We start from the raw sequence: 19175 nt of genomic DNA, 5'->3' as shown, positions 1-19175 counted from the left end.
CAGTCTTTTTTTTTTTTTTTTTTGAAACAGTCTTACTATAGCCTAAGCTGGTCTCAAACTTGTGATCTTTCATCAGTCTCAAGTGCTCAGATTACAGATATGTGCCATCATACCTGGCTTCATAATTTTCTGTTTATTTTATTTTTATTTTAACTTTGTTGGTCCTGGGACTTGGACTCTGGGCCTGGGCGCTGTTCCTGGGCTGCTTTTGCTCAAAGCAAGCCTTCTACCATTTGAGCCACAGTGCCATTTCTAGTTTTTTTTAATACTTTATTTAAAAGCGAAGAGTCTCACAGAGTTTCCCATTGAAGCTGGCTTTGAACTGTGATCCTCATATCTCAGCCTCCTGAGTAGCTAGGACTACAGGGGTGAGCCATTGGCACCCAGCTTATTGATTTTTTTTAAAATTATTGTTATAAAGGTGATGTACAGTGGGGTCAGAGTCATGTAAGTTTTTTTTTTTTATTTGCTGGTTTTGAGCTTCTTTGGCTCAAGGCTAGCCCTGTAACCAGTTGAGCTATTGTGCTACCTCCAACTTTTTCTGAGTATGTATTGGAGATGAGTGTCATGAACTTTCACCTGGGCTAGCTTCGAACCACAATCCTCTGGTGTCAGTCTCCTGAGTAGCTAAGATTATAGGCCTGAGTCAACTGTGCCTAGTCAGAGTACATTTCTTTTTTTGATACTGTTACCCATTCCCTTGCTTTCTCCTAGTTTTTCCCTCCATTCCACTTACAAGTCATATAATTAATTTTTACCATAGTATTTACTGAGTACCAGGGCTGCTTTTGTTCTCCCTTTTTCCCTCCAAGTATGTGCTATAACTTTCTTTTTAAAATCTAAGCATTTTATATTTGTTTTGCTAGGTTTAGTTTTGCCTTTTATCTAGTAAGGAAGTTTGTTGTTTGTTGATGTTGTTGTTTTTTGTTTGTTTTGTTGGTTGTGGGACTTGAATTCTGGGCCTGGACGCTGTGCCTCAGCTACTCAGCTCAAGGCTAGTGGTCTATGACATTGAGCCATAGTACCACTTCTGGTTTTCTGGTGATTAATTGTAGGTAAGAGTCAAACTGGACTTTCCTGCCCAGGCTGCCTTTGAATCATGATCCTCAGATCTCAGCCTCCAGATTAGGATCTCAGCCTAGGATTAGAGGTGTGAGCCACCGGTGCCTGTTTTTTTTTTTTCCCCTGTTGGTTGTGGGACTTGAACTCTAGGCCTGCGCGCTGTCCCTCAGCCCTACAGCTCAAGGCTAGTGCTCTACCACTTGAGCCACAGTGCCACTTGAGGTTTTTTGGTGGTTAATTGGAGATAAGAATTTCACAAACTGCCGGGAGCTGGTGGCTCACGCCTGTAATCCTAGCTACTCAGGAGGCTGAGATCTGAGGATCATGGTTCAAAGCCAGCCCAGGCAGGAAAGACCATGAGACTCCTATCTCCAATAAACCACCAGAAAACTGGAAGTGGCGCTGTAGCTCAAGTGGTAGAGCGCTCGCCTTGAGCTGAAGAGCTGAGGGACAGCACTCAGGCCCAGAGTTCAAGCCCCACGACAACAAAAAAAAAAAAAAAAAAAAAAGAATTTCACAAACTTTCCTTCCTGGGCTGGCTTTGAACTGTGATCCTCAGATCTCAGCCTCCTGAGTAGCTAGGATTACAGGCATAAGCCACTGGCATGCTTTTTTTGGCTTAGTTACTCAAAAAGTTATGATTGGGAAGATCTTAGTTTGTGGGCTACCTATGCCAATTCTTGAGACTGTCTCAACAGAAAAAAACTGGGGCCAGGCCCCCATTGCTCACGCCTGTAATCCTAGCTACTGAGGAGGCTGAGATCTGAGGATCTTGATTCAAAGCCAGCCGGGGCAGCAAAGTCTGTGAGACTCTTATCTCCAATTAACCACCAGAAAACTTCAATTGGCTCTGTGGCTCCAGTGGTAGAGCGCTAGTCTTGAGATGAAGAACTCAGGACAGTGCCCAGGCCCTGAGTTCAAGCCCCAGGACCTACAAAAAAGAAAAGAAAAAAGTGGGGGATGATGGTTTGTGTCTGTCATTCCAGGTCTGGTGGGAAGCTTAAAAAAGGTCATAGTGCAGGCCAGCTCAGGCAAAAAATGAGACCCTATCTCAAAAATCTCAAGAGCCAAAAGGGAGTTGGAAGTATAACTCAAGTGGTAGAGTACCTGCCTCACAAGTGCACGTCCTTGAGTTCAAGCCCCAGGACTACCACAAAAAAAGATACTGTGAGGGTTATATTTAAGAATTAGAACCATCATGTTATTTAGTATACACTATGTGGAAAATGACCTATGTTTCTTGTGGGCAGGGATGGGAGTGGGAAACGGTGCAAAGATAGCATGACATTGTCCAAAAAAAAGAAATGTATTCTGTTCATTACCTAAATTAAGAAATGGTAACTAATGGCAAATAATAAAATTACATCTTAAAAAAAAAAGATAACAAGCAGGGTGTCGAAGATAACAAGCAGGGTGTCGGTGGCTCATGCCTGTAATCCTAGCTACTCAGGAGGTTGAGATCTGAGGATCACACTTCAGAGCCAGTCTGGGCAGGAAGAGCTGTGAAACTCTTTTTTTTTTTTTGTCGGTTGTGGGGCCTGAATTCTGGGCCTGGGCGCTGTCCCTCAGCTCTTCAGCTTAAGGCTAGCGCTTTACCACTTGAGATACAGCGCCACTTCCAGCTTTTTCTGCCTATGTGGTGCTGAGGAATCGAACCCAAGGCCTCATGCATACAAGGCAAGCACTCTACCACTGAGCCACCTTCCCAGCCCCTGTGAAACTCTTAACTCCAATAAACCACTAGAAAACTGGAAGTGGTGCTGTGACTCAAGTGGTAGAGCGCTAACCTTGAGCTGAGGAGCTGAGGGACAGTGCTCAGGCCCCAAAGTTCAAGCCCCATGACCAATCAAAAAAAAAAAAAGATTACATACACACAGAAAAAGAATTAGAACTAGGTCATGAGACCTTATGAGTTAAAAAAGAGAAACTGTTGACTTGTAAGAAACTTTTAACTCCAAGTTTCATTCTCTATGCTAGCGGGTCCTCCTCGCCCTGGAATGATGCCCGCTCCCCACATGGGAGGCCCTCCCATGATGCCAATGATGGGCCCACCTCCTCCTGGGATGATGCCTGTGGGACCTGGTAAGTTGGAATGTCTTTCCTTTTAGTGTCCTCCATTGTTTGTTCTTCAGTTAAATGTAATTTTTTCATTAGCTTTCTAAATATTATTGTGACTTCTGTTGTAACAACTTAGGTTTGGTTAACCTTTAATGATTAAAAATAGTATTCATGTAACCCCTCTGTACAGTATGTTCTCAAATAAAATAAAATAAAATTAAAAAAAAATAGTACTCATTTTATCACTATAATTGGATGGTATCCAGCGACCGTTTCATACTTGCTAGGTTGATGCTGTGCCAGTAGAGCCATTCCACTCCAAGCTGGTATTGTTGAAAGCAGGAGGTCACTGCCTCAGTCTTTCTCCCTCCCTCCTGTTTTCTTCTTGCCTCATCCTCTAGTTTTGCTAAAGAGTAGGGTTCCTCCTGTTGTAGATTTATTCTTACAACTTGATTAGGCTCAGTCATGTGGGTGGCTTACATCTGTATTTATTTATTTATTTTTGCCAGTCCTAGGGCTTGAACTCAGCGTCCCTGAGCTTGTTTTGCTCAAGGCTAGCACTCTACCATTTGAGCCACAGTGCCACTTCCAGCTTCTTCTGTTTATATGGTAGTACTGAGAAAGTGAACTCAGGGCTTCATGCATGCTAAGCAAGCACTTTACCACTAAATCACATTCCTAGTCTTCATACCTGTCTTTCTTTTTTCTTTTTTTTTTTTTTTTTGGTTGGTCATGGGGCTTGGGTGCTGTCCCTGCGCTCGTCAGCTCAAGGCGAGAGCTCTACCTCTTGAGCCACAGTGCCACTTCCCGTATTTTTCTAGTGGTTTATTGGAGATAGAGTCTCACAGACTTTCCTGCCCGGGCTGGCTTTGAACCATGATCCTCAGATTTCAGCCTCCTGAGTAGCTAGGATACAGGTGTGAGCCACCGGCGCCTGGCTCACACCTGTCTTTCTAACTACTCAGCATACTCCCCATTTGAGCCTAGGTTCCACTTCTGGCTTCTTGGTGGTTAATTGGAGATAAGAGTCTCACTGAATTTCCTGCCTGAACTGATTTTTTTTTTCTTGGCCAGTCCTGGTCTTTCTTTGCTGGAGGCTAGCTCTCTACCACTTGAGGCATAGCACCACTTTCAGCATTTTCTGTTTATATGGTACTGAAGAATTGAACCCAGGGCTTAATGCGTGCTAAGCAAGCACTCTACCACTAACCAACATTCCCAGCCCTAGAAACAATTCTTTTTTTTTTTTTTTGGTCAGTTGTGGGGCCCGAACTCTGGGTCTGGGCACTGTCCCTCGGCTCTTCAGCTCAAGGCTAGCACTCTACCACATGAGCCACAGTGCCACTTCTGGCTTTTTCTGCTTATGTGGTGCTGAGGAATCAAACCCAGGGCCTCATGCATGCAAGGCAAACACTCTACCACTGAGCCACCTTCCAAGTCCCCCAGAAATAATTCTTTTTTTTTTTTTTTTTTTTGGTTCAGTCATGGGGCCTGAACTCTGGGCCTGGGCGCTGTCCCTCAGCTCTTCAGCTCAAGGATAGTGCTCTACCACTTGAGCCACAGCACCACTTCTGGCTTTTTTTCTTTTTGCTTATGTGGTGCTGAGGAATGGAACCCAGGGCCTCAGGCATGCAAGGCAAGCGCTCTACCACTGAGCCACCTTCCCAGCCCCCAGAAACAATTCTTATCTCACACATTTTATTGCTTTGCAGAATAGTTAAGTTATGTAGTTAGTTGTAAATATGACTGACATAATAAGGTTTAGGAACAGAGGTATCTGATACCTACAATTCAACTAGACAAACATGATGCAAAGATAATTGAGTAGCTTTCGAGACAGAAGTATTTGGCATGCCTGCTGTGGGTATTATTTGGAAGTATGGATAAGTATACATAAAGTCCTTGACTTACTTGTTTTATAATCTAAAACATAATGAAGTGATTTAGATGGCTTAATCATCCTAAAGTCAGAATCACATTCAGATGTCCAGGGGGTTAGGGATTTATTGAGCTTGCTTTCAGCTGGCATGTCATGGGTTTTAGTTCCAGCTATTTGAGAGGGTGAGGTAGGAGGATCGCTTGATTTTAGGAATTCAAGATCATCTTGGGCAACATAGTGAGACTTTTGTCAAAAAGAAAGAAAAGTTACTCACGAGGCTGAGATCTGAGGATCATGGTTCAGGAAAGTTCATGAGAAAACCGGAAGTGGTTCTGTGGCTTAAGTGGCAGAGCACTAGCCTTGAGCTGAAGAGCTGATGGACAGTGCCCAGGGCCAAGGTTCAAACCTCATGATCGACAAAAACAAACAAGAAAAGAAAAAAGTAAAAAGTAAAAGAGGCTTCCAGAATTCAGCTTTAACTCATGCTTGACATTTGAGATTACAGACTTAGTGTTGCCTGTTCTTCAGTGTTTCTTTTCTTTTTTTCTAAGCCAGGGTAAAATGATAAAGTTGTGGGGTTTGTGTGTTTTTTTTTTTTTTGGTCGGTCATGGGACTTGAACTCTGGGTATGAGTGCTGTCCCTTAGCTCTTCAGCTCAAGGCTAGTGCTCTGCCACTTGAGCCATAGCGCCACTTCCAGTTTTCTGGTGGTTTATGGGAGATAAGAGTTTCACAGACTTTCCTGCCCAGGCTGGCTTTGAACCGCAATCCTCAGGTCTCAGCCTCCTGAGTAGCTAGGATTACAGGCGTGAGCCACTGGCGCCCAGTGAGGGGTTTGTGTTTTAACTAAATAGCTGAGGGTTGGGAAGGCCTAGGAATGAGTGGGGGTATATATAAGCAACAGTAGTCATGGATAGGTAAATACTGAAGCTGAAAGATGAAAACATGGATGTTTATTATACTTTTTTCCTGTTCTTTTGTATAGTGTTTCAGCATTCTTATAATGAAAAATTAAGGAGTCTATACTGGTATATGAAATCCTAATGTTGGCATCTAATTTAGATTAAATCCACTATAGAGAGCAAAGAAAACAAGTTTCAGGTGTCCATTTTTTAACCATTGGTGTTCCTGTAAGAAATACTTAAATATGGGTTATGTTAAGCATGAATCTCTTTGTGCAATTTAGGAGTTAGCATTTATTCTGTGTTTCTGTTGAAATTGATCTTTAAGAAGGTCTGAGCCTGGTGCTGGTGGCTCATGCCTTAATCCTAGCTACTCAGGAGGCTGAGATCTGAGGATTGCAGTTCAAAAAAGCCAGCCTGGGCAGGACCATCTGTGAGACTTTTATCTCCAATTAACCACCAGAAAACCAGAAGTGGCGCTATGGCTCAAGTGGTAGAGCGCTGGCCTTGAGCTGAGGGACAGCACCCAGGCCCAGGGTTCAAGCCTACAACTGACCAAAAAAAAAAATGTATTAATAGTTTGTAAAATGCACTAGAAAAATAAAATTTATATATGATAATTGCTAAAAATCACATTATTGCCTTTTTTGTTTTCTTTTGGTCGGTTGTGGGGCTTGAACTCTGGGCCTGGGCGCTGTCCCTGCTATCTTCAGTTCAAGGCGAGTGTTTCACCACTTGAGCCACAGTGCCATTTCCGGTTTTCTAGTGGTTTATTGGAGATTCAAGAGTCTCTCTGACTTTCCTGCCTGGGCTGGCTTTGAACCGTGATCCTCAGATCTCAGCCTTCTGAATAGCTAGGATTACAGGCCTGAGTCACCAGCGTCTGGCAGCCTATTATTTTTTTATTTTTATTTATTATTATTATTTTTTTGGGTCGGTTGTGGGGCTTGAACTCTGGGCCTGGGTGCTGTCCCTGTGCTCTTCAGCTCAAGGCGAGCGCTCTACCGCTTGATCCACAGCGCCACTTCCTATTATTATTATTATTTTTTGACTTGAGCTAAGTATGGTTACTGACAGGTTCTTAGAATGGGCCTTTTGTTCACCTTCCCTACAACTGTGAATGAACCCTTCACAGTAAGGTTGTCCCTCTGCTTGTGTATATTCATGAAATAGTTCCTGCTTATATACTGGCTATAGCTGGTTAGAAGAGTTAACTGAATACCATGTGATGTACTTGCGAATTTCCCTGGGTGAGAAAAAAGATCAGTTTAGGGAACTAGTGTCCTGGTGACTTCCGAAGTCTATTTATAGTTTTCCTTGCTATTATTACATCGTGACTACTATATGGTTCTTGTGTTGACTTTTTTTGTTTGGCAATGTCTTTAAGTCATTTACAAATATGATTAATTTGTTGCATTTTCTTCTGTCACGTAAATCTTTTGGCAGCCTTTTGCTGGGGAAAGGATTCTTTTTAAAATTTTAATTGAAGTCTCATCAAGCTTGCTCATAAATACTTTCTCACTTCCTTTTTTTCTTATTTTTTTCCATTTGTTCTGCAGCTCCTGGAATGAGGCCACCCATGGGAGGTCACATGCCAATGATGCCTGGGCCTCCAATGATGAGACCTCCTGCTCGTCCCATGATGGTGCCCACTCGGCCAGGAATGACTAGACCAGACAGATAAGAATAAAGGAGGGGGGGCCTTATCAGTTTTATATTATTTGTTCAACTTCACCAGGAGATCATTGGTGACACTGGGTGTTTTCCAACAGCATGACAAGGAAGACTTGCTTCCTTTTATCAAAAGAATAGATTTGGAGGAGAGAAGTGGGACAGAAAGAACAGATTTCATTTGTATTGTGAAATGTGAAAATAAAACTGTTAGCTCTTTTAGTTAAAAGTGTGTTCCCTTTTTTCTTTTGTCTTTATTCTTTGTATATCATAAAAGAGATAAAACATTCTAGTTGCATTCTAGCACATTCTCTTCAGCATGTTCTCTGTGTGGATTCTTGTTTCTCAGCAGTAGAATAAGTCTCCACATTCTGCCTTTGTTTAGTAGTTATCTTAAGTAAATAAATTCTAACCCTGTAGAGCTTTTCTTTCTTTGTGGAAAGAAAAGGTGCTGAGAATCAAACCCAGGGCTCATGTGTGGCCAGACAAATCTACACTCCCAGCCCTGGAGAGGTTTTTCTGATTAACATAATAAATAGATTACTGGGTAACACTTTCACAGTTGTGGGTTTTTCCTGTTGAAGTAGGGGACAGTGCTTCATGTTGGATGTACATCAGCTAAAAATGCCAAGAATTAACTTTGCCTCAGCTTCTCCTTTCTCTCTGCTCTCCTCTTTTTGGCTCACACCTGTAATCCAAGCTTCTCATGAGGCTGAAATTTGAGGGTCATGGTTCAAAACCAGCCTGGGCAGGAAAGTCCATGAAAGTCCTCTTTCCAATTAACTACACAAAAGCTGTGTCTTTGAGCAAAAAAAGCTCAGTGACAGTGTTCAGGCCCTGAGTTCAAGCCCCAGGACTGGCGTGCGCACACAGAAAATTCTGAATAATTATGCTATTATTTGGTACAGAAAATGATTTAAGAATGCTGTCACGGGGCTTGGAAGGTGGCTCAGTGGTAGAGTGCTTGCCTTGCATGCAAGCCTGAGGCCCTAGGTTCGATTCCTCAGCACCACATAAGCAAAAAGAAAAAAGCTGGAAGTGGCACTGTGGCTTAAGCGGTAGAGCACTAGCCTTGAGCTGAAGAGCTGAGGGACAGCGCCCAGGCACAGAGTTCAGGCCCCACAACCGGACCCCCCCCCCCCAAAAAAAAAAAAAAAAGCTGTCACATCAGTGAGCTGCTAGTGTAGGATATTTTTAGAGAAGCATCTAGAAAGGAAGCCACTGGCACTATTCATATTCAGTATAGTGTATAATTTAAACTTTTACAATGTAAGCAGAAATAAAATTGTTTTGGAGAAGGCAATTTCACAGTATCAAAATTAAAATACCTGTACCTTAAACTTAGCATATCCATGACTAGGAATTTATCTTACAAGTAAACTTGCACAAACACAAAATGATACATTAAAAGGTTATGTGTTAACAGCAAGCATTTGTAAGTAGAATACATATTATCTACGATAAGGAGCATACTTACCAAGTATGATTCATTCGTACAGCTGCATATTCTATGAATGTGGTACCTGTAATCCCAGCACTTAGGTCTGAGTGCTGTTTTTTTTTTTTTGGTCAGTTGTGGGGCCTGAACTCGGTCTGAGTGCTGCTGTCCCTCAGCTCTTCAACTCAAAGCTAGCGCTTTACCACTTGAGCCACAGTGCCACTCCCAGCTTTTTCTGCTTATGTGGTGCTGAAGAATGTGGGCCTCATGCATGCAAGGCAAGCACTCTGCCACTGAGCCACCTTCCCAGCCCAATCCCAGCATTTCGGAAGTGAAGACAGGATTATTAAATTAAGAGGCTAGTGTGGGCTCCCTAACAAGATGTTGTTAGACCAAACAAGACCTTTTAAGACCAAAAGCCAGTCTGGGCAGAAAAGTCTATGAGACTTATCTCCAATTAACCAGAAAAAAGTTGTGAGTGGAGTTGTACTCAACTGGTAGAAGCCTAATCCTTCAGTGAAAAAGCCAAGTTAGGGTGAGGCCCTGGGTTCTAGCCCTAGTACCAAAACAAAAACGAAGTTGGGGGGGGGCTGCCTCACATCATAATCCTAGCTACTTAAAAGGCTGAAAATTGCAGTTTGAAGGCAGCCAAGGTAGATAAAGTATTTGTATAGGTGTACACAAGACACTACTGGCAAGATTTATAATGAATGACAATTTGGAAAAGCACATTTGCTTTCTGTTCTATAGGCCAATCTAAAATTAGTGTAAATGCATTTATAAGTCCAGGCTGTCATTGTTGCTACTGCCACAGATTTTTAGTGACTTGTCAGAACACTGAACTTGATTCCAGGCTGCACAAGAAATGAGATCCTTCCACAGAGCCATTATCCTCTATGGAAAAAGTCCACTGATGATGAAGCCTTTGTCCCATTTAAATAGCTTCTGTCAGATAGTATCTTAGCTTCTAGTTGGTTGGTGAACAATAGAAAAAAGCCTGGGCGGCTTTCTGTTTATCTGACAGTATCCTTAAGGCCTATAAACGTTTAATAAGAATAACCAATTGGAGACATTTTCTTCTCCTCCTAACTGAAAATTGTGAGGTTTAGACTTTGTGGATAGAATCAAATGCAGAATCTACAGTAGTTCATCAGACAAGGGTAGGAATAAGGTAGATGGAAATGTTACTGTCCTTGCACTTTGGGGACTCGAGATTTCAAATTTACAGAAAATCTTCAAGAACCACACACAGAGTACAATATAAAAAATAATGTATTCAAGTTAGCCTATTAGTATTTTGCCCCATTTTTACTCCCCTTCTCTATGCAGGTCTGTGTGTGTGTGTGTGTGTGTGTGTGTGTGTGTGTGTGTGTGTGTGTGTGTGTGTGTGTGTGTGTGTGTGTGTGTGTGTGTGTGTGTGTGTGTGCTGTCCTTCAGCTCTTCAGCTCAAGGCAAGCACTCTACCACTTGAGCCACAGCGCCACTTCTGGTTTTCTGGTAGTTAATTGGAGATAATCTCATGGGCTACTTTCCTGCCTGGGCAGGCTTAGAACTGTGATCCTAAGATCTCAGACTCCTGAGTAGAGTAGCTAGTATGACAGGCATGAGCCACCTGTGCCTGGCTGGACAGCTGTCTTGAAAGTACAGGCGACCTTTCTTCAACGAGATTCCCAAACATCAATGGCTTAACTTTAACAAGCAGGTCAGTCTTACAGTCGCTGATCCCAAGTGAATGTGCGAACAAGGGGGAACACTTAACGTAAGGTGGTTTTGAGTCAATTCTCAGCTTTTTAACTTTCTCATCATGAATGCCCGTGATGTTAAAACACTCATTTGCACCTGTTATCAGCATTGGCCGTACCCATGGCTAGGCTGTGTGCTAAATTCCCGACTTTGCTTTACTAGTAAACTTTCTTAGTTTCTACCTCGACGTGTCCTCTAAGTTTTTTCTGGGACATCACCAAGAAGTACCCAAGAGCCTAGCAGAGGCCTCCCTTTTGGGGACCTCCTCCCCGGAGCCTCACGGGTCACGGATCCGGTACCACCACGGTCTGGGAGCTGCGCAACTAACGAATTCCTGCACGGTTATTTATTTACTTTTAATGTCGGCTTCTCCGGATGCACCGGGCGACTGGCCAGGGTGTGAACCTCACGGAGTCCACCAGCAAGTCCTTGATAAGGCGGGGGAGGTTCCTAGCCCGCCCCCCGCCGCGCGCGCTCCCGCCACACCCCGCGCTCGGCCCTACGTCGCCGCGCGCGCGCGCGTCTCCGCCCCTCCCCTCCCCTCGCTCCGGCCGCCGCGAGCCAGTCGGGCGTGCTGCGAGCGCTCGCCGATCGTCCGGGCCGGCGGCTGTGGCACCGCGAGGGTAGGTGGGATCGTGGCGGAATTCCCTGTGCGGAGGCCGGAGCGAGAGCGCGTGATGGCGGCTGCGGTGGCGGCGGCATCCGGTGCCTGCGCCGTGGCGGCGAGGTGAGAGGCCGCCTCTTCTCCGCGACTGAGGAGGCCACAGCTGGCCGCCCGCCCTCCGCGCGGGCCGCAGCTCCGGCATGGCCGGGATCATTAAGAAGCAGATCCTGAAGCACCTGTCCCGGTGAGAGCGCCCGCGCCGCCCCGGCCCGGTCCCGGCCCCGGCCCCGGCCCCGGTCCCTTCCTGACCCCCGCAACCCACCTCCTGCCGGAGCGGGGCTCCGTGGTTCCCCTTGTCCCCCTGCCTGACCACCCCAACTCGAGCTGGGACAGCCCCCGACCCGCGCCCGCCGGCGCCGACCGTTGTCACCGCTCCGTTTCACCCTCGCCCTCCTGGGCCCGCGGGGTCGGGGCGCTCGCGCCGGAGCCCGGTCTCCTCCCAGCCCGCCAGCCCCGGTCCCCTTCCCTCCCGTGCCTCCCGGACCCTTCTGGCCTGCGGCCTCCGCTCCCAGAGCTCGGAGCGGGTCACCCCATCCGGCCCCCTCTGCCTCGTCGGCCTCTGGACGCGCCTCCCGCCTCTTAACCCGCCCCACCGCCTTCCCGGAGCCTTTATCCCCCAGTGGCTTCTGAACCCCGTCACCCAGGCCTCCGTCCCTCTCCCGAGGGCGCCCTCCCCACCCCCTTCCCAATGCAGACACTGGCTTTTTGCTTCCCAGAGCTTCCCTCTCCTCTTCAGTCTGTCCGTGTGTGTGTGTGTGTGTGTGTGTGTGTGTGTGTGTGTGTGTGTGTGTGTGTGTGTGTGTGTGTGTGTGTGTGTGTGTGGTGGTCGGGGGCTTGAACTCTGGGCCTGGGCGCTGTCCCTCAGCTCTTCAGCTCAAGGCTGGTGCTGTACCATTTGAACCACAGCGCCACTTTCGGCTTTTTCTGTTTATGTGGTGCTGAGGAATCGAACCCAGGGCCTTGTGCACGCGAGGCAAGCGCTCTACCACTGAGCCACCTTCCCAGCCCCTATCCCTGTTGTATTACCCTTGAAAAGATGTAAACCCTGTACCCAGGCCCTTTCTCTCCTTCAAGCTGCTTTCTCTCTCCTAATTAGAGAAAGGTCATGAGAGTTGGGGATAAAGTTTCAGCAACCTTCCCATTAAGAAGACTTTTTTTTTTTTCTTCTGTCAGCCTGGTTTGAAAAGTACTATCAATGTTCGTCTACTTCTGCTTTGTTATGTCTTGCTATTTTGCTCAATATGTTAGCAGGACTTGAGTGGCTGGGCTGGCAAGACAGTTTCAGCTATGAATGAATGACTGATGTTACCATCGCAACTTGTCAGAACTGGTGGCCAAAAAATTTGGTAGCTAGTTTTTCACTTAGTTTTGTGCTCCTCATTCCAGAGGCCAGAATTGGTGGTAATAGTTGATAATTTAGCCAGCCTTTTTCAGGATGTAGGGAGTCAGGGAAGAGGCCAGTCAGCATGGAACACTCAGGCCTTGTACTCCTGTAAATTTCTAGGTCTTTCCATTGCCCTCATAAGGCGCGCACTTGTGTGTGTGTGTGTGTCCTTGCCACTGTGTCTCTTTTTTTCTGGATGGCACTTCTGGTATACTTTAATGTTAGGCTTTAATTTTCAACTTGATTCAGATACATTTTTGGTTAATTACAACCTTATAGAGAAAAAGCATATTGAAAACTAGAGCTGGAGAGTGGCTTTCAATCCTTTATGAGAATAACCTAATATGTGTTCTTTCAGGTAGAGTCAATCCAGGTGTTTTAAGTAAATATTTGAAATTAAGAATAAAGATTGCAGACTGGCCCCGGGCACCAGTGGCTCAGGCCTGTAAAAATCTTATTACATGGGAGGCTGAGATCTGAGGATCATGGTTGGAAGCCAGCCCAGGCAGAAAAGTCCCTGTGAGACACTTATCTCCAGTTAACCACTCAAAAACTAGAAGTAGCACGGTGGCTCAAGTGGTAGAGTGCTAGCCTTGAGGACAAAGAGGCTCAGGGACAGTACCCAGGCCCCGAGTTCAAGCTGTACAACCGACAGGAAAAAAACAAACAACAGCAACAAAAAACCCTACAATTGCGGGACTGGGACCTAAGACCAGAGGAAAACTTTAATAATTTGAATAAACATCTGTTATTTTTCTTGGTATTAGTCCTAGGGCTTGAACTGAGCCTGGGCCCTATTCCTGAGATTTTTTTTTGCTCAAAGCTAGTACTTCACCATTTGAGCCACAGTTTTACTTCTGATGTTTTGGTAGTTAGTTGGAGATATGAGTCTTACAAACTTTCCTGAGACAGCAGGCTTCAAACTGAGATCCTCATATCTCAGCCTCCTGAATATCTAGGATTACAGGCATAAGCCACTGGCACCTGGCTAGAAATGATCTCATTTTTATAACATTGATCTAAGATTCTAGGATTTTTCCCTTTTTTTTTTTTTCCAGTCCTGGGGCTTGAACTCAGGTCCTGGGCACTGTCCCTTCTTTTTTTTTTTCTCAAGGCTAGCCGCAGTACCACTTTTGGCCTTTTCTGTTTTTGTGGTACTAAGATATGGAACCCAGAGCTTCATCTGTGCTGGAAAAGCACTCTACTACTGAGCCACATTCCCAGCCCAAAATTACCTTTTTTTCTTGCTTATATCAACTATAAGAGTAGATTTCATCATTATATCTCTGTACACGTTTGTGCTATATTCTCATCAATTTCACCCCAGCAACCATCCTACTTCTTAAGAAGTAGCATCCCTAGGGCTGGGAAGGTGGCTTAGTGGTAGAGCGCTTGCCTTGAATGCCTGAGGCCCTGAATTTGATTCCTCAGCACCACATAAGCAAAAAGGAAAAAGCCGGAAGTGGCCCTGTGGCTCAAGTGGTAGAGCGCTAGCCTTGAGCTGAAGAGCTGAGGGATAGCGCCCAGGCCCAGAGTTCAGGCCCCACGACCGGACCCGAAAAAAAAAAAAAAAAAAGAAGTAGCATCCCTTAACACATTTTATTACTCTGTTTTCACAGTGGGAAATAGTCTGTCTCAACAGTATTCAATCTTGTTTTGTTTTGGTTGGTTATGGGGCTTGGACTCAGGACCTGGTGCTGTCCCTCTTTGTAAGCCTCTTTGTAATCAAGGATAGCGCTCTACCACTTAAGCCACAGCACCACTTTTTTTTCTCTCTTTTGCTCTAGAAGGAGAACAATAATACCATCTACTGTAAAGGTTATTGAAGATTGGCATGGTTGTGCATACCGTGCTTATAATCCCTGGCTAAGGCAAGAGGATGGAGAGTTTCAGGCCAGGCTACGTGGTTAGAACTTGTCCCAAAACAAACTAGTAATAACAACAAAGGTTATTGTGAAGGTTAAATGAATTAATGTATGTAAGGACTTAGCACTGTGCTAAGAACATAATAAGTTTTCAAGAGAACATGGCTTTTTATATTTTTTGGGTATAATTTGATACAAGCCTGAATAGTGTGTGTGTGTGTGAGTGTGTGAGTGTGAATGTGATTTTTTTGGGGGGCTTACTAGAATATGAGCTAAAAGCTTCCTTTTTAGATGAAGTTAGTTTGATAGACATTGAGTGATTTTTCTTGGATGTTGAGCTAAGGACAGAAGAAAAAGAGGAAAGGTTCTATTGTAGCTGAAGTTTCAGGGCTCAAGGATGAGCTCATAGGATGTAAATATGGTTAGAAAGGCCAAACTTCTGAGGCCTTCATGTTAACTTTGGAAAGCTGCCTAATTGTATGACATTTGTGTGTCTGTCTTTTGCAACATACATATACACTAACCACATATATCATTTGTGTGTCTGTGTCCTTTCTACCACAGAGGTTCTAGCTTGCCAACCTTAATGGGGAAGGGGAAAGGAAGGTTCTATGAGACCCGATGTTAAATAAATATTATAGGTGTTTGATAATTATTAGTTTGTGATGACAATGCCATTTTACCCTGAGGAGAATGTCTTTCAGAGAATCTTCCAGTGACTCCCAGTTACATCTATTTGTGATACGAGATTTCAGATAATCCAGTGTCTTGTTGAAATGCTTCTTTCTTATTGGCAAGATACCGTGGTAAGCAGAATTTTAGGGAAATGTTACTCAAAATGTTTTGTTTTTTTCTCTCTTTTGTGCTGATACTGGATCTTGAACTCAGACCTCCTGCTTTCCCTCCCTCAGCTTTCTTTTTTTTTTTTGCGTCCGGTCGTGGGGCCTGAACTCTGGGCCTGGGCACTGTCCCTCAGCTCTTCAGCTCAAGGCTTAGTACTCTACCACTTCCAGCTTTTTTTTTTCCTGCTTATGTAGTGCTGAGGAATCGAACCCAGGACCTCATGCATGCAAGGCAAGTGCTCTACCACTGAGCCAACTCCCCAGCCCTGAAGACAGTTTCTTGAACTTTGCTGCTTGAACTGGCTTTAGCCTTAGTCCTTTAGGCCTCAGTCTCCTGAGTAGGTAGAATTACAGATGTGAGATACTGGTATTTGATATTTCCTTAAATGCCTGTGCTAGGCCAGGCTCTGACCTGGGCACTTGAGAGTACAGCAGGGAAAATATGTCATTTTTTTTTTGTCAGTCATGGCACTTGAACTCTGGGCCTGGGCACTATCCCTGAGCTCTTCAGCTCAAGGCTAGCACTCTACACTTGAGTCACAGCACCACTTCTGATTTTCTGATGGTTTTATTGGAGATAAGAGTTTCATGGACTTTACTGCCCAGGCTGGCTTTGAACTGCAATTCTCAGATCTCAGCCTCCTGAGATTACAGGCTGATTACGCCTGATTACAGGCGTGAGCTACCAGTGCCGGGCTATGAATGTCTTTTAAATGCTTCAGCCCATTGCTTTGATGACTGCTGATCAATACACATAACTTTAATGCACAGTATTCATTTAGATAGACCTGAGAACTTTCTCTAAAAACACAAAGTAATTATTCATTTTAAAAAAATAGTCCAAATTAGTCAGGTATAGTAGTACATGCCTGTAATCCTAGCGCTTGAGAATCTAAGGCAGGAGGATCATGAATTTGAGGCCAGCCTGGGCTACCAAGTGAGTTGTATAATGAGACCCTGTCTAAATAAATAGGTGGATAAACACAATTGATTTTTCAGTAAATTAAGTTCTTGTTTGAGATCACCTTTCATTGTACAAGTAAGACATATGATCAATTGTGAAGTAACTCAAGGGATTATGGCTAATGAAAAGAGCATGAACTTTGGAGCCATAGAAACCAGATTCACTGTCTAGCTCTGCCACTAAGAATCAGGGTAGTGGTTCTAAGCCTTCCTTTTCTTATCTGTAAAAGTTAAGAATAAAGAAGAAAAGTTCATAGCTACCAGTTTTTTTTTTTTTTTTTAATGGGTCATGAGGCCTGAACTCTGGGCCTGGGCACTGTCCCTGAGCTCTATCAGCTCAAGGCAAGCGCTCTACCATTTGAGCCACAGTGCCACTTCCGGTTTTCTGGTGGTTATTGGAGATAAGTAAGAGTCTCATGGCCTTTCCTTTCCTGAGCTGGCTTTTTTGTTGTTGTTGTTGTTGTTGTTTTTGTGGGGCTTGAACTCTGGGTGTGGGCACTGTCCCTGTGCTTTTTAGGTGGCAAGCATCGCCACTTGAGCCACAGTGCCACTTTCATTTTTCTGGTGGCTAATCAGAGATAAGAGTTTCATGGACGGGCTGACTTTGAACTGAGATCATTAGATCTCAGTCTCCTGAGTAGCTTGGATGATAGCCCCCAGCGCTTGGCTGCTAGCAGATTTTTTTTAGAGGATTAGGGTACAGTATTTCCTACAGTGTATGACATTGAAATAGCTATTTAATAAAGTAGCTATAACATGACTAGAGGGGGTACGGACACTTTCACAGCATGAATGACAGAAAACTGACTGGCCCGTTTAGAAACCCATTGGAAGTCTTAATTATTTACTCTAAATGACTGAGTGAAAAAGTCATGGCAGATAGACTTGATGTAGGTATTTAGAAAATTTCAGTATTAGGTGTAATTAGAGGCATAGGTTTTAAGAATTCCTTTTGATGAATGAGTCTGATTGAGTTCAGCTTCTTCAGGTTCTGCTTAGAATGCTGCAGAGTGCTGAAGAGCTGGAGGCTGTTCCCATTGGACAATACCTGGTTCTAGCTTCATAGAGGCTGTCTACTTGCCCAATCTCTTTAGTGAAGGCTTGCAGGCCACTCTCAAATTGTAGGTCATGTTCTTTGACACTAGACTAGTTATGTCACTGTAATCTCTCAGCTAATTACTTTGCATTTTCTAATAACTAGTCAAATAATAAATGCCTTCTTTTCTTTTTCTTTTTGGTACCAATCCTGGGGCTTGAACTCAGGGACTGGGCTGTTTTTCTCGAGGCTAGCACTCTACCACTTGAGCCATAGCACCACTTCTGGCTCTTTCTGCATATGTGGAATTGAGGAATCAAACCAAGGGCTTCATGCATGCTAGGCAAGCACTCTACCACTAAGCCACATTCCCAACCCTGTTTCTCTTATTTTCTTGTGTTGCTTTAGAATAAAGTGCTTTTTCCAGGGATTGGTGGCTCATGCCTGTAATCCTAACTACTCTTGGAAGTTAATATCTGTTTATCACAATTCAAAGCCAGTCTGTGCAGGAAAGTCCATGAGACTAGTATCTCTAATCAGCCACAAAAAAAGCCAGAAGTGGATCTGTGGCTCAAGTGGAAAGTAGTGGAAAGCCAACTTTGAGTGAAAAAGCTAAGGGACAGCATCCAAGTCCTGAGTTCAAGCCCCAGTATGAGTGCGCACACACACACACACACACACACACACACACACACACACAAATGAATAAAGGATTTTATTTACATAGCAAATATTTAATAATAGACATCTGTACTAATAAGCATTTGCAAGTCTGTGAGAACTTAATCCTCATCATAACACTATGAGGTAGACATTAAGCTCATTTTATAGGTAAAGAATTGAGGCACAGAAAGGCTTACTTGCCCAGTCATAACTAGCAGGTGATAGAACTGAGATTCTAATGCTGGCACTCAGATCCCAGGGCTCTACTCTTTGGTCACTGTACTGCTTCTCATCTACTGATGATTTCAAACTGCACATAGCACCTACTGGCACCAAAAACCTCTGAAGAAGCAGAATATTCCCAGCACTCAAGAAGCCCATCAGTGCTTCCTTCCTGTCATTTCCTCCATCAGAGTGAAACCACTGGCCTATTTTTGTGTTTTATATAAATAGAACTGTACATGTAGGCTTTTATGTTGGACTTTTTTTCTCCTTAAATACAGGGCCTCACTCTATTTATCAGGCTGTTATTGAACTCATGGGCTCAAGTTATACTGAGTGCTTGGACTACAGGTGTGGTCTACAACATTCAGTTTTATATCTTGCTTTTCTTGTGTAGTGTTGGGTAGGCAAGCACCCTACCAGTAACCTGTATTTCCAGTCCTGTTTTGCCACCCCCCCCCCGCCCCTTCCCTAAACCCTGGGTTGTTTTATTTATTTATTTTTGGTCGGTTGTGGGACTTGGACTCTGGGCTTGGGCGCTGTCCCTGCGCTCTTCAGCTCATGGCCAGCCCTCTACCGCTTGAGCCACAGTGCCACTTCTGGTTTTCTAGTGGTTCATTGGAGATAAGAGTCTCAGGGACTTAACTGCCCGGGATGGCTTTGAACTGAGATCCTCAGATCTCAGCCTCCTGAGTAGCTAGGATTACAGGCATGAGCCACTGGCACCCAGCAACCCTGGGTTTTTTTTGAGACAAAGTTTCATTATGTATCACAGGCTGGCCAC

The 19175-nt window shown here is 44.4% G+C and overlaps 1 protein-coding gene and 1 pseudogene across 1 annotated transcript in view; both read left to right on the top strand.

Annotated features, from left to right (window-relative positions):
* Positions 1–7821, top strand: part of LOC138828146 (BUD13 homolog pseudogene) — a 44052-nt pseudogene extending 36231 nt beyond the window's left edge.
* Positions 7822–11343: 3522 nt separating this feature from the next.
* Bltp3a (bridge-like lipid transfer protein family member 3A) overlaps positions 11344–19175 on the top strand; it is a 46053-nt gene continuing 38221 nt past the window's right edge. Inside the window, exon 1 of the mRNA XM_070023937.1 lies at positions 11344–11600. Coding sequence (XP_069880038.1) covers positions 11557–11600 — 44 coding nt within the window. The 5' untranslated portion in view covers positions 11344–11556. The remainder of the gene's footprint in view (positions 11601–19175) is intronic.

The sequence above is a fragment of the Dipodomys merriami genome, unplaced genomic scaffold (assembly GCF_024711535.1).
Source record: "Dipodomys merriami isolate MVZ:Mamm:240054 unplaced genomic scaffold, mDipMer1.0.p SCAF_16, whole genome shotgun sequence".
NCBI lineage: Eukaryota > Metazoa > Chordata > Mammalia > Rodentia > Heteromyidae > Dipodomys > Dipodomys merriami.
The sequence above is the reverse complement of the archived record's forward strand: the minus strand, read 5'-3'. Positions and strand labels throughout refer to the sequence as shown.